At 38.3% G+C, this 15,606-nt stretch overlaps 1 protein-coding gene across 1 annotated transcript in view; it reads right to left on the bottom strand.

The window, feature by feature from the left end:
* Positions 1-3,036: 3,036 nt before the first annotated feature.
* abca7 (ATP-binding cassette, sub-family A (ABC1), member 7) overlaps positions 3,037-15,606 on the bottom strand; it is a 32,936-nt gene continuing 20,366 nt past the window's right edge. Inside the window, exons 28-49 of the mRNA XM_062423449.1 lie at positions 15,234-15,358; positions 14,896-15,003; positions 14,214-14,406; positions 13,815-13,909; positions 13,276-13,308; positions 13,006-13,111; positions 12,844-12,918; positions 12,524-12,693; positions 11,974-12,151; positions 10,812-10,927; positions 10,162-10,306; positions 9,791-9,914; positions 9,295-9,424; positions 9,011-9,137; positions 8,589-8,651; positions 8,000-8,106; positions 7,743-7,884; positions 7,279-7,413; positions 6,799-6,902; positions 6,420-6,512; positions 5,236-5,485; positions 3,037-5,076 (exon numbers count right to left, since the gene is read on the bottom strand). Coding sequence (XP_062279433.1) covers positions 4,609-5,076; positions 5,236-5,485; positions 6,420-6,512; positions 6,799-6,902; positions 7,279-7,413; positions 7,743-7,884; positions 8,000-8,106; positions 8,589-8,651; positions 9,011-9,137; positions 9,295-9,424; positions 9,791-9,914; positions 10,162-10,306; positions 10,812-10,927; positions 11,974-12,151; positions 12,524-12,693; positions 12,844-12,918; positions 13,006-13,111; positions 13,276-13,308; positions 13,815-13,909; positions 14,214-14,406; positions 14,896-15,003; positions 15,234-15,358 — 3,087 coding nt within the window. The 3' untranslated portion in view covers positions 3,037-4,608. The remainder of the gene's footprint in view (positions 5,077-5,235; positions 5,486-6,419; positions 6,513-6,798; positions 6,903-7,278; positions 7,414-7,742; positions 7,885-7,999; positions 8,107-8,588; positions 8,652-9,010; positions 9,138-9,294; positions 9,425-9,790; positions 9,915-10,161; positions 10,307-10,811; positions 10,928-11,973; positions 12,152-12,523; positions 12,694-12,843; positions 12,919-13,005; positions 13,112-13,275; positions 13,309-13,814; positions 13,910-14,213; positions 14,407-14,895; positions 15,004-15,233; positions 15,359-15,606) is intronic.

The following is a 15,606-nucleotide window of genomic DNA, read 5'->3' as shown; positions in this document are numbered from 1 at the left end:
CCTCAAATAAGCTGTTATTATTTAGAAAGTTACACAGCTGATTAGCAACTGCTTTCTCGAGGATCTTAGAGAGAAAGGGGAGGTTAGATATGGGCCTATAGTTGGCTAAAACCTCTGAATCAAGAGTTGGCTTCTTAAGAAGTGGTTTAATGACAGCTACTTTAAAAGACTGTGGTACATATCCTGTCACTAAAGACAGATTGATCATGTCTAATAAGGAAGTGCTAACAGAGGGAAAGACTTCCTTAAGCAGCCTAGTTGGAATCGGGTCTAAGAGACAGGTTGATGGTTTAGAGGAAGTGATCATTGAGGTTAGTTCTATAAGGTCGACTGGAGAGAAACAGTCTAGATAAATATCAGGTTTAACAGTAGTTTCTGAGTTTCCTATGTTAGAGGATGAATCAGTGCGTATTGAGGGCAGGAGGTGATTAATTGTGTCCCTAATAGTTAAGATTTTATCATTAAAGAAACTCATGAAGTCATCACTACTGAGAGTTAAAGGAATACATAGATCAGTAGTGTTATGACTCTTTGTCAGTTTAGCCAAAGTGCTGAAAAGAAACCTTGGACTATTTTTATTCTCCTCTATTAGTGATGAATAGTAGGCAGCTCTGGTGTTACGGAGGGCCTTCTTGTATGTTTTGAGACTGTCTTGCCAGGTTAGGTGATATTCTTCTGATTTAGTGGAACGCCATATTCTTTCTAGTTTTCGTAAAATTTGTTTTAATTGTCGAGTTTGGGAATTATACCAAGGAGCTGTTTTCTGTTGTTTAATTACCTTCTTTTTTAAAGGAGCGATGGAGTCCAGAGTTGTTCTCAGTAAGTCTGCAGCGCTATCAACAATACAGTCAATCTGGGGGGGACTAAAATCAGAATAAGTCATCCCTGTTGTATTGATACATGGCATTGAGCTCAACATTGATGGAATTTTTTCTTTAAATTTAGTGACAGCACCATCAGACAGACATCTAGTAAGAACATGTCTGTCCAATGGTGTATAGTCCAGTAATACAAATTCAAATGTTATTAAGTAGTGGTCTGATAAAGAAGGATTATGAGGGAAAACTATTAAATGTTCAACTTCAATACCATATGTCAGAACAAGGTCGAGGGTGTGGTTGTAACAGTGAGTTGGCTCATTCACATTTTGAGAGAAGCCAATTGAGTCTAATAATGCAATAAATGCAGTGTTAAGGCTATCATTCTCAACATCCACATGAATGTTAAAGTCACCTACTATAATTATTTTATCAGTACTAAGGACTAAATTTGATAAAATTGATTTTATAATCTGGGACACTGGCTTAGAAAAACATTGTACATTATCTGCCAAAATATTCTGAAATGTGCATACCCATATTTGGTCATTTAATTTAGTAGGCCTATAATTGTTTGCTTTCTTCGTTTGATAGGTTTAAAAAGTAATAGCCTGTGTGTGTATGTTAAACAATATAATTTATACAGTATGCATACTAGTTAGCTTTAAAATAACTGAATAGAAAAAGAGATAAATGCACTGGATCTTAGTTGTCCCACATTAATCAATGTCCCACATTACCCTAATCCACCCTACATTATCCAAATTTGGACCCCCCACCCATCTCAAAACTCATTCCAGTGCTGCAGATCACTTTCTTTCTATTTGACAAATGCACCATTACAACATCGATCCACCAAAGTGTAAGCGCACCTGGCTTTTAAAGGCCAAAACACACCCATGATTAATTAAGAGACTGAAGTATAACCCTTTTGAACCATGCGCCTGGACCACCGACCAGCTTTTCCGCCATTAAACCATCAAAAGTGGTTTTGGACACGCCCTAAATGCACTTTAGTCATGCATTTCAGACCATGTCCGAAAAATAAGGCCCCCAGGCACAAAACACACAACAACAACAACAACAACAAAAAACAAACAAACAAAATCAATAGTTTGACAACTAAGAGCAATTATAGGACACGATTTAGAAAAATATAATTAAAAGTGACTTTGTGAATAAAGTGTGGTCTGCAGCTGGCTTTACCTTCAAAGAGTTTTTTTTTTTTTAACCGTCTTTCTCGTCTACAGCGATCTGCAGAGTTTCGTCTTCCTGACATCTCCTTGTCCAGTCTGGAGGCTCTGCTGCAGACGGTCACTCAGAAGCTGGGGAGGAGACGAGGAGGACTGCAGAGACTCGTCCAGTCTGACCAGCTCTTCACCTCCTCCTCACACAGTCTCAGTGAGAAGAGGGTCGAGCAGCAGACTGGACGATGCACTGAGGAGGGAAACCTGGAAAAAATGTATGTTTGGTGGTTCTGTGGAGAAGTGACAAAATGTTTTATTTTCCCTAAATTATAAACAGGGAATGTGGAAAATAACATCATAGAACAAAATTATTTGACTACATGGTCTTTATGAAAATATCAGATATTGAGAGAAATAGACCGAAAAGTCTGAGAGAACAATTTTTTAAAGTATAATCTGCACATTTTTATAATATTTTAACTTATTGTTTGTTGCTTCTTTTTTCGGTAAAGATTTCTTCATGCTTTTAACACTAATCTTACCATTTCCCGATCACTGAGTATGCCTATTTTAAGATATTGATTAAAATATTGGTGACTATAGCCTAAAATTTACATTTATTGACCTCAAATACAAAACTGAATGAAATCAAAAGTGCTTTTGCTTGATGTATAGTTTGTTTCATTGATCTAAGAATGAGTAATAGGTTTATTGTTCTGAATAGCAGCATCTTCTATTTGACCATCTGGATAATTGAGACAAATCTTCAGTCACATGAATAACTTTAATAACTGGATGTGTTTTCTGTCTTTACTTTAAACAGTCCAGCAGTTTCAGGCACATCAGCAGGAGGATGGAGCGTAAACAGGCAGCGGAGGCTCACTCCACTCTGCCCTGCACCGATACCAACGCTCGTCCTCACTATGACTAAGAAAAAACCTCCTAAATCCTGACACGTGGCGGTGACTCATCAAAAACAACAAACTGGACTCACAGAAACACTCACAATGTTCGTACAGTACACCCATGTTTTCTTTACTAGTATATTTTCAGTATACAGTGTACATCTTACAATAATGTTCAAGTAGAACTGCTCAAGCATAATACCTTTATAGTACATTCAGTAGTAAAGACTTCACTCCAAAATGAGACATAGAAAACTTAATTTGATTACTTTTTTTTGTTTGTTTCAGCCTTTTTTTTTTTTTTTAAAGTCAGTTGAGACTTTTAATTACCTTTTCCACATATTAAAATTGGAGTATTTTAATGCAGCAGTTTGCATTTTGGAGTGAAACCCTTCAGTTTGTCTCATGCCTATACTGTAGTTACATCATGTAACACACTTCTGTATATGTAACAGTGCATTACAGTGCAGTCACAACCAGCTTCAGACATTCAGTCGGCTGTATCTTTTTTTTTCTTTTTTGGTTTGAAAATAAATAGATATGCAGTTTGTTTTGATTAACAGAAACATTTAACAAATAAAAAAAATAGCTAAAAGTTGACCAAAGGCATTGTTGTTGTTGTTGTTTACAGCTCAGACTGAACATGACAATTCATTCTGTTTAAAGAAGACGTGATGAATGTGTTTGCAGACTTTTATTACTTTACTGATCAAATCTGAATTAAAAAAATTGGCATTATGTTAAAGGATCTATAATTATGTTATACAACGCTGAGTCTTCAAAGCTTTTATCCAATAATTTTATATTTTGCGCATATTTCAATATCTTTTCTAAGAATTTTTCTATGTTGTGATTATACAGTACGTACATGTAGAAATAACACAAATGAGAGAAAATACCAGCCAGGTGGTTTTTTTTCCACCCTCCATTTGATATTGTCACTAAATGACAGATCACATAAATAAAAAAGGTTTTTAAAAATTCATGTATAGACAAAATAATGATTTATAAAACAACAACACTTGTCAAGATCATCATTACATATTTAAGAGGTATTCAACAATAATTTGGTCTCCACATAAGATATACTGTATATTATTCTTGCACAACCTCTTAAATACTTCCTGATATATAAAATCAGCTTAATAATGACGTGTAACAAGTACTGGAGCTACTATTTGAGCGCGTGCAGCATTTTCTTCTTTAAAGTGCTTTTCTGCAAAATGAAGATAAGATCGCGAGAGGTCTAATGATTGAGCCCTGAGGAACGCCACTCTTTGTTTTGAACCTATAAATATTATTTGAGGATACATAAATCATAACTTTGTAGTGATGAAACTGATACAGAAAAGAAAAAGACAGTGTAGGATTTATAAACCCAAGTCGAGGGTGTAAAGCTGCAGATCTGTTTACAGGTGAAGAAGGCACCGAAGCCACATTAGGAAGCCTTAACTTTTGATTCTTTCTTCAGGAGGTAAAGGGATAGATTTACCTCTATGTCTCAGTCTCACAGTAACAGAAACACTTTCAATGTCCATCTTTTCCATTCTACACTTTTTGACGGACTGTTCTATGTTGCATATGGAGGTTGCTGCCGGATTTGAGCATTATTCAATATAATGAATATAAACAAAAAGCTTTTTAACTGTAGTTGGTCCTTTCAACATGAATTCTCTGCTCACGCTGCACACGTTCACTTCACAGCGAGCTGTCTTGTGTGTTGGTGCCGATTATAAAGAGTGCAGAAGGATCTTTGCTGGAGCTCTCTCCTGTGTGTTTGGACCCACTGGGTTTACTGGTTTCTCCCTGAGCACCACTATAGCTGCTGTTTGAGCCACTGCTGCTCTTCCGGCTCGTCACTGGTTGAGGTATTCTGCTCATCGCCGTGTCGCTGCTTTTCTCTTTGTTGCCTTCTTTAGACTTTCCTTTACTACTTTTAGCTTGTTTTGATGTACCCTCTTTTGGTTTCCTGTCAGGTGATTTCTTGTGCTGCTGTGGGGTCGTACTGGGCTGAAGGGATTTGATTGATGGCGGTGCTTGGATGGTGGGGGGGTTGATCTGGATGCACAGGCCAGCCTGTGTGTTGGTCTGTATTGTCCCATTGCTGATGACTACATCTGTGAGGCGATCGTCATCAGTCTGCTCTTTGGCAAAGTTGACAAACACCTACAATAATGAAGAAGCTTTAATGTCAAAGGAATCATATGAGCTTGTTCAGCTCTTGAGATAAAGACAGTCATCTATCCGTCACTTTCTTTCTGATAACAGTAGTAGTATGCATGCAATAATTAAATGCTTTCATCCCAGTTGCATCCCTCTCCTCACCTGGTCCAGAGTAGTCTGTGAGACAGAAAAGTCAACGATGCCCAGCTCCTCATAGTTATTGGCCAGCATATCAAAGGCACGAGCCAGACAGCAGTCGTGTGAGGGCAGCTGGTACCGCAGCACGTTCTGGTGGCGCTCCTTCAGCTCGATACTGGGGAAGGATGTCTTCATGTAGGTGTTGATCGCGCACGAGTCTGGGTCGGCTTTGGTGTCTGCCAGATGGAGAATGATGGTGTAGCCATCACCAAACCTAAATGATGAAGGATGGAAAGAAAAACATTATTTAAAGTTTAATATGTTACATCATTACTGCTTATAGGAATTGGTTTCTGAAAATAATCCAATTTCAATAAGAAGTAACAAGATTACAACAAAAGTTATTAAAAGTTATTCTGCACAAATACATACAATAAAATCATTAAGGTCATAGAGTTGTTTTATGAGACCCTTAAGTATCATAGCTGATACTTTTAAATTCTCCTGACTATATTACGCATCAGCCAGTCGACCTCAAGATATGTGTTCTTCTTAGATGGATGGTGCTACATTTTAGTCTCTATTTTATGTAGTTTAAAATGGGAAGAAGCAGCTGGTCTGTCAGGCAGCTGAGTGAATTGGAGCCTGTGGAGGAAGCACTATGAACATCAGCAATGAATACGCCTCATATTGACATAAATATGCATTTCAGGCCGATGCTGATATTTAATTTTAAAGCCTTTATACGAGCTGAAATTATCGTGCATCCCTAAATTAAATACAAAATAACTTTTACCTGGTTGAGCTGCACAGACACAAAAGTGCAAAAGCTTTTAGTTTTAATGGCAGTGACGATGACTTGCATGTAAATTGAGTAAAAATATTGTTGAGATAAACAGTCTTAGTGTCCTTGTTGCTCTCTTTGATGTGACTGCAAATGGCTTCATCACAGATCCTGTCACCTCAGTGGAGACGCTGAATTCCAGGAAGTTTGTTTCGGCCCAGCGTTAATTTAGTGTTGGACACAGATGAGGTGGCGTGAAATCAGGCGACGTGAAGATGTGAAATATTTGTGTGTTCTGCTTAATGCAAAAGAAGCCAAAACATTCATTTATAGACTAATCAAATGTATTTGGAGTGTAAAATTTGTGACAGTCAGACAAAAACTATGCAGCTACAGACCAGTTAGGAGTGCAGTGTGAGGTTACCTGTTCTTCAGGTGTTGTACAGATCCGAGACACTGGAACCTGCCGTTGACCATGATGGCCATTCTGGTGCAGAGAGCCTCACATTCCTCCATGCTGCCCATACAGACACAGGATAAAATCTGTTTTCTTTCACACATTGAGGAAACTACCAGCCATAATTGATGCAGTAGTAGATAAAGTATGCTACAGTAAAGACATAATAAGCAGTCTGAACTGATATAAAAATCACTTTCCATCAGTGTTTGTATTTTTCAGCACTCCACAATTGAAAAGAGAGTTGTGGGTATTCCTGCTGGTCTGTCTTTGGCATTACAACGTTGTATTAGATCAATATCTACTTTTCATGGGCTTGTACATCTTAGTGAACATCTCCTCCTACCTGTGGGAGGTGAGAACTACAGCTCTTCCCTCTTTGGTGACGCTGACGATGCAATTCCACAGAAATCTTTTAGCCTTTGGATCCATACCAGTGGTGGGCTCGTCCTGACCAGAAAGAAAGAAAGAAAACAAAGATGTGAGAGAAAATACAGAAGCTTATATGTGAAACCCTTTTGAGAAAGGGTGCTAATGTAAAGTTTTTGTAAACATTTTGCAACATTATTTATCTGTATGTTTTTTCATGAAAGAGTAGTACTGTGTGGTATTGTGTGAAATGTTTGTCTTACAGTATAAATGTAGTATTTGGCTAATCATGTATTTAAGTCTCTTTTTGTATCATATTAAGGGGAAAGATGACAATAACAATTTATCTTCAGCTACAACATTTGTTTACTACCAATAATGTTTACTCTATTTGGATGGCCATTAGGTGACTTGAAGGGTTTCAGTGTCTGAGAGACAATTTTAGTTTAAACCTCACCAGGAATATAACAGGCGGAGCCCCAATGAGGGAGATGGCAGTGGAGAGTTTCCTCTTGTTGCCTCCACTGTAGCCTCCGGCCTCCCGCTCAGCGTACTGGGTGAGTCCCAGCTTCTTCACCCCCCACTGAGCCACCTACAGGACAGCAGAGGAAGAACATCATTGTGACATCCTGCAGACTGCACCTAAATATGCCAAACCTTATTCATTTTAGCGTAGTATAGAAAAAAAAGAGAGCTGACCTTGACATGTAAGATGTTATTAACATGAAGGTTATACAGAGCAGTGAAGTATCTTTTTACATTTGGATTTTTAAAACTTTTGAGATTCAGTGTAATTTCATTTGAACACAGTACAGGTAGTTAAATGTATTAAGATTGAACGAGAGGATGTTCATTCACATCTCTCCATCATATCTTGCTGTTTTAACTTCAGTTTTGGGGTGAACTGTTCCTTTACGGCACCTTGTTGACAGACTCCTCTGGCACCCCTCGCAGGCGGGCGTAAAGCTCCAGATGTTCCCGACCTGTCAGCAGGTCGCTGATGGCATCAAACTGTGGACAGTAACCCATCAGCTGGTGGACTCGCTCCATCTCTGTCAGCACACTGAGAAACCACAGAAACAGTTTCACACATTTGTTCTGCTTGATGTCATTCAGATGAAACCTTTGTAGACGTTGGATTTCAGTTACTGCAGTGGGTGGTGTTGAGAGTTTATTACCTGTAGTGGTTGAGGAAAGCCTCTCCACAGGTGATGGGCGTGTCTCCTGTCAGCATGCGAAATGTAGAAGTCTTCCCTGCTCCATTCACTCCCAGCAGGCCAAAACACTGAAGGACAGAAACGCAACAGTTACAACATGTTACAAATCAATATATTCATACAACAGCTACAACCAGCAGCTGGGACCTCTATACTATCTGAATTTATTGAATCAAAAACTGGATAAAAGTAGTACCAATAGTAGCAGTGGTGGCGATAGTCGCTACAGCAGCAGCAGTAGCTTAAATATGGTCATAACAAATGTAGGTCTGGATGTAGCAATAGCAGTATTTTTTAGAGACAGCAGCAGTGGTGATTGGAGTAGTAATAGCTGCAGTGGGAACAGTTTTAGTAGTAATGATAACAATAGAAGGAGTTGTATTGCAGCAGTAATAGTGGCTCTACTGTGATAGTGACAGCAGTCGTAGTTGCAGTTCAAGAAGCAGTAATAATTGTTTTAACTGGGACATCATGCAGTAGAAAGAGAAAAACTGATTTATCAATATAACAGAGATGAATTTGGATTGCATTTGGTGTGATTATTTCTCACCTCGCCACGAGGAATCCCCAGACAGAGACGATCCACTGCCGGCTTCCTGCCTGCTTTGTAAACCTGAGAAACACAAAAACACTTTGTTACATTGATGACCAGAGAGTCACTCTCAGTTTAGGATCAACTGAGAAGGTTTATCAAAGACTTTGCGCATCGACATGACTTAATACACTGATTGTGTATTTGTGTGCATACAAGAAGACTCTTTGACACTGTACTCTTTGATTATCCTACTTGCTCTTCCAACCTTGTACCAACATGCTTTTTGGAGGAATTACTCTCCGAATGTTTTTGATGAGATATATTTAAATCAAAAGATGGATTCAGTTCCCATTCATGTTCCCATTAAGCCGCAAGAGCCTGAATGAAGTAGATGACGTACACAGTTTTACTTTTTAAGGCTTGTTTGCTGGTTGTACCTTGCTGAGATCTATCATGGTGAGGATGTCAGCTTGGGCGTTGCCACTTTTGACCCTCTCTCTCTCCCTTGCCACGTCCTCATCTTCTGGGCCGAGAGGAGGCATCTCAGGCTCGTTCCACCATGGCCTGAACAGAGCAATGCAACACCAGAGAATTTAATTGAGTTTTTACTGCTTTACTACTGTGGGATAGATTGTAAAAGTATGACAGCTTGAGACAAGAAATACAATTGAAGAGCACATGCTGAGTCTTCTGTTCATGGAGACAGGAGGTTTGAATATACCTATAGCGAATGAAGAACTTGTACTGCAGCAGTATGGTAAAGATGAAAAAGATAACACCTTCAGCTGCCATCGCGAAGAGGTTCTTCCCTACAAAGTCCCACTGAAGAGGGTCCAGAGTCTGTTTGGTGCCTGGAGGAGAAATAATAGCACAAACACATTCCTGGATAAACTTTAACAATACAATATGCAGTATATTATATCTATCTATCTATCTATCTATCTATCTATCTATCTATCTATCTATCTATCTATCTATCTATCTATCTATCTATCTATCTATCTATCTATCTATCTATCTATCTATCTATCTATCTATCTATCTGTCTATTATTCCAACTGCACAATCACCACAATAATGAGGAGTAAACATCAACAGTGAAAACGTTTGTGGTTTCTTAGAGTACAGAGTAATACTTTCTTTCTTATATATACTATACAGTATATAAAAGATTTATACTAAATAATAAATAATAAAACCCCTCCTCCAGTCCGTACCCAGCCTCTGAAAGGCGTCAGCCATGGCCTGGTTCTTGGCCATGTCGATGAGTCCTCGTCCGAGACAGAAATGAGGGAATATGAGGAACACCTTCTTCAGGATCCTGTTCACCTCATTCAAATGCTGAAGAGAAGAAATCAACAATAAATCATGAACTAGTTAAAGCACTAGATAATATATATATTTTTAAATCACTAAAATATTACTGACAACATTTTATACATTTCATAATTAATTTATAAATTCCCAAACTTTTTAAATCCAGAGCTGGATGTGACTGAATTCATACTCTCACTGATGAAAACAACATTGCTATAATGACTAGCTGCTTTGAAGTTCAATGTTTATGTATGACTGGTGCAGTGTATACCTCGTCTACAAACAGCTCCAACACGAATGTGGCGATGCTGCCATTGATCCCGATGAAGAGGTTGATGGAGGTCAGAAAGACATAGGCCGTACTGGGAACGGAGAACACAAAGGATGCTGGGTACATCAAAGGAGTGATGGACCACCTAAAAAGGAATGATAAGATAATCCAGTAAGTAAAAACAGACACTTTACTTTACTGGTCACAGACCAGGATCCAACTAGCAGACTGGGACAAAAGAGCCTTTGTCTACATAGAGACCTGAAAATGAGAAAATCATGTATCATCATAAATGTAAATCCAAGCAATATGGAAGTCATTTAAATGTTAATGAAAGGATTTGGGTTTATTTAATTCCATCATAAAATGTAATTCTGTGACTAACAAGATAATTTAAAGATTAACGATGAAAATGTCTCTGCCTTTGTAGTTATGTCTGAATGAAAAAACTGAATGAAAGAAAGGTCAAGATCAAGACAAGCACACAGGAAGGCTCTGAAATTAATCTGAATCAAAAGAAATCAGCAGATCCTGGAGTACGGGAACAGATATGAGTCACTCTGATTATTCAGTCTGCTGAGATATGATGATGTATGATTTTAGGAGAACAGCAGCATTAAGAGAGGTCAGTGAAGTCTGCTTGAACGTACCCATAGAGCAGGAGGAGCAGGACGAGAGCAGGCAGGTTGGTCTCAGAGACGTACGACTGCTGTTGGAAACTGATGAAGATCAGCACCACCATGGTGGCGGGGACGGTGTAGTTAAGCTGATAAGATGACAAAATATAATTTCAGGAAAAACAGGAAGAAAGAGGAAGAATATTATTGTTCACTGAGCATCAATTAATGCTTAAAAATACAAGATCCAAACATGCTGTAACTGTTGTAATAGTGCTCAAAGAAATGTATCACAACATCATAACATTCAAGTTAGTGATCGTTCATACCAGACCAAAAACAGTCCTGTGTTAAGAGAAGGAGCTCTGTTGGTAAAGGGGTGTTGTTTTAGGAAGATGAAATTCAACAAAATGAGGCCAGATGGAGCAATAGATCCATAAAATTGAAGGCTTATGAGACTTGAAACACTTCCCAGCTCTTTATAATACTATGAGACAAGATTTTGCACCACTGTTATGATGGAAAAAAACATTTTATCCTTCATTTTGAAGATTGCCAGTTGAAATAAACAGGCTGTACTCTACCAGGAATGTGTGCTCTCACATATTAGATGCTCCGTCATGTCCCATTTGCACTGCAGCAGATGTTGAGCAAAGTTAAATACTTTTAGCTGGATGATGTATTGGTTATTTTGTATATGAAAACAGCCTTAGCTTTGGTACAAGGTCCTTATGACTAATAATAATAATACATTTAATAATAAGAATGTTTTCATTTATGACAGAAAACCAACTAACCATAAATGTGGCAGTAAACTATTCGTTGTTGATTATCTTAAAGTACATTTTATGATATACAGAACTACTATTTTGACATTAAAATATGGATATACTGTAGATGGAAAGTAAACAGAGGTCAGGTTCTGTTGCTGAAGCAACTCGTAATCTGTGGCTCTTATTAAACTCAATGTCTACACTGCCACTGACAGAATTGATCTTTTCTTAGTGCTGGTTTCTTCTCTGCTGTAATATGATGCATCACCAGACACATCCCTCCAATGAAGCTGGGCCCTAAAACGTGATAAATGACTTGACCTACCTGTCTAAGAACAGGATATTTTGAGATAGTTTTCAGAAGAAACACTTGTCACATTGTCAGAATATGTGTTAGACCCTCATTCCTCTCCAGTACTGACCATGTCCCAGGTAAAGTTGGCCAGCCAGTAGAGGATTGGTTTGACCCCGCTGACAAACTGAAGGTGTTTGGCTTTGCTGACTCGCTCTTCAATCAGAAAAAGGACAAAGCTGGCCGGCACAAAGGACATGGCAAATATCACACAGATAGAAACCAGAACATCCACCGATGTGGCCATCCTGAAAGAGAAACTCAGAGTCAGGTAAACATAAACAAAACATACTGTGCATTATGATTAAGCAAAGCTAAAATAGTTATAGAATGACCTGCTGGTTATGACTGCATATTCCAATTATTAAATTAGCTTCTTCTGTGTAATTGGCTCAAGGTTCTCTTGGTCAAACTATCATGCATGCTATACATTACTGCCAATTAAAGGAAATTATTATATTGAATAGACTTAAAAGTTCCTTCAAATAGGTAATCTATTGGGAATAAAGAGCCCTGATTGAGACAAATTCCCCACTTGACAACGGATTGGGGGAAATATATAAATATAAGTACCCACATCTGCCAATAACAACCCCAAAACACCACAGCAGAGAACTAACATGGCCATTTCGGTGAGTTGCTCCTTGGTAAGGTTGAGTGGGTGGTTGTAGGCAGTGATGCCGTGTTTTCTCCTCTCTGAACCTGGTGGCAGGCTGGCTCTCAGCAGGCCGTTGTTCATCACGTTAACAAATGACACCATAGAATGCCAACCTTTGTTATTGTACCACACCTGAGTACAGCAGAGAGAGAGACACATATTTCACTATTAGACTTGACTGCACTGCTAGAAATGTCTACACATAGCAGATGTCTATGTTTGAAGAAAAAAAGCAAACAACTAAGTAAAGACTAAATACACAAAAAAGAGACACATGTTTACCTTCACATTGTTCTGACTGTTTAGTCCTCCCAGAAAATCTGGCAGTCTGTTTAGGAGATTGTCCAGTGAACTATTCTGTGATGCACCAAAAAACATCAGAAACATTAGAAACATTCAGGAAAACAGCAGCGTTGGTTAAACAAGCCTGAAACCTCACTTCACCTGTGGAACTTGGTAACGAGTCCTGATTGCCAAGATCGAGTCTTCGACATGATGCACCTGAGATAAAGTCTGGGTGGCGCTGCCTCCGAGAGAGAAGCCTCCATATCTAAAGCACAATGATTTAACTTTAATTAACTTCTGGAACGGTGCTAAGTCTGATGGTTTGTTTTGTGCCTTTTCTTTATAAGAGTGTAGACGGGTATAGAAATCTCGAGCTGCAAAATATTAAAGTTATAGGCACTGAAGATGTTTTTCATGACAGCAACTTACCTGAATTCATTCACCCACTTCTTGGTTTTCAGGCTGTGAATGACACATTAAGGGGAAACTGTAAATCTGTGAGGAAAATTTACTGAAGAAACTGAAACTAACCACAGCTGTCATTTTATATGCAAACTACAAAATGAAACATATATTTTTTAGAAACATGCAGATATTTCCATTATTTTGTCTGATATCATCAGACTTGATTCAAGGTCAAATGTTTGTCTGAACGTAGTTTGTAAAGTGTAAATATTTTGCATGTGATCAACATCAGCTATTAAAAATAAAACTATCAATAAGGTTCTATAGTATTTATTTACAATTAATCAGATTTTATATTAATCTGAAAGGCATTGAAAGGGGAATACAAGTATTTATGAGCCATTTTCCTCATTGGGAAATAAAAAATAATTAATTATTTAACAAACAAAACTGGCATTGACATTAAAGACAGAGACTGCCTTTTTTTTTTTTTAAACTCAATTTACATATGATAAATGTGATAAAAAATACTCCTACTGTATGAATGTTATAGATTGAAGTACCTTTTCTTAAGGATCTGAGAGTAGGTCTTCACCAGATAATCAGAGACGTTATAACTTGTCAGATTTTGGAGGATGTCTCCAGTTAGCCTCTTGATCTGAAAAATGATAAAATGAAAAGATGTCAACTAAAAGCAGTGAGGTTAGCTATATGAACAGATGACAGTATTGTCCATAACATTCAAGCAAACCTTTAATAAAGATGTTAAAAGGCTGCAGATTTTAAATTAAGATACATTTTGAATCATCCTTTCAAACTATTAAGTTTACTCAGCTCCATTTCAAGTGAACAAACAGGATAATTTCATATGTGTAGCGATGATGTTTTCAGTCCAATCTGCATGTTCTCAATGCAGAGCTCAGATCCTTCAACAGCACAATCTCATCTGACATCAAACTGACCTGTGGAGGCGGAAGTCCACCAGCACCCTGTGGACAGTCTGGGAGCATCCGGCGGACTTCCTCTGTGCTGCACTGACAGTCAGGAGAGGGTCTCTCTTTGCTCCAGTTGCCTCTGCTGAACATTTTCCAGGTGGAGTATGACAACTGTGGCCGCATGAAGAAGCTGCTCCGCTCGCTTTCACACTGAGGGCTCCTGCAGTGAGAACATATAGTAGAGTGAACGCGATTGAAGGTTTTTAATTCAAAATTTGAAAAGTTGCCTGAATAAGTGCACAAAAACAATGTGAATATTTATAGCTACAGTTATAGATTTTCACAAAACCAGAGACTTGTCTTGACAGAGATAAAGTTGAAAAGTAGATGTTGTGGCAATTTATACTAATGCCAGTAGAGGTCACCGACAATTTCTTAACTCAAATCCAGAGTTTTATACTTTGTGAAGATTCCACAAGAGACAGAAAAATGTAGCTTCACCTTAAGCAGTAAGGTTTTTATAAAGTGTAATGACTACATTTGTACTTGTTTGTATCCCTATGTTTTTAATTACTAAACAGTTTTCCATTTGAAGTATGCTGAGAAACTTATTGTCCACAATGTAGAAACCTATGTGTGATTCCACTACCTAAATAAAACACAACTGATCAATGGCAGACATTGTCTGTGTGTAAAGAGGTCGCCTTACATGCTGTTTTCCTTTTCCTCTTTTTCTATGCACTTGGTACCAAAACCTGGCTGGTCAAGCAGGGCCTCCAGCAGGTTCTCCATGGCCGGGTTTCCAGGGGCATCGTTGCTGTAAATATGAAATCAGAGGTCTGAATAACAATAACAAAGGATCAAATGAAGAAAACATAAAATTTAAACCTCCAGTTTGTAGTAGGTTACCACTGAAAGAGTAATAGAGTAGACTGAGATCACAGATTACCAATGAAATGGAGATGCAGCAGCTATCAGTGCAATTTTTTGATGAACATAAATATTTTCTGCACTCATGTAATGGTGAATATTTGGGTGCAGGCCCACCTATAGAAGGTATACTGCTCTCCATACATCCAGGGCTGGAGCTGCAGAGAAGGGTACTTCCCAAACGGCGGTACGATGAGGCTGAAGAGCAGTGCGATGAGCACAAACACAGCAGGCAGAACAATCTGAAGCACAAATCAAACTTCAGCTGAGTGACTTCTCCAGAAAACTTACAAAAAGATTGTCTGATACTTAAAAATGACTAAGGGCTATTTTTCCAGAGAAACACTAAATAATAAGTCAATGAGGACCCTAACAACTTATTAGTAACTAACAAAGCAGGCACAGCCCCTGTTTTCATTATGGAAACTATGAATCTTGTAATGACAGATGAACTTTGAATCTAGCCTTCTAACAAGCTGCTGCTGGTGTT

Source organism: Scomber scombrus, chromosome 8, assembly GCF_963691925.1.
Source record: "Scomber scombrus chromosome 8, fScoSco1.1, whole genome shotgun sequence".
In the NCBI taxonomy this organism is placed as follows: Eukaryota; Metazoa; Chordata; class Actinopteri; order Scombriformes; family Scombridae; genus Scomber; species Scomber scombrus.
Note: the sequence above shows the minus strand (reverse complement) of the source record. Positions and strands in the feature narration are given on the sequence as shown.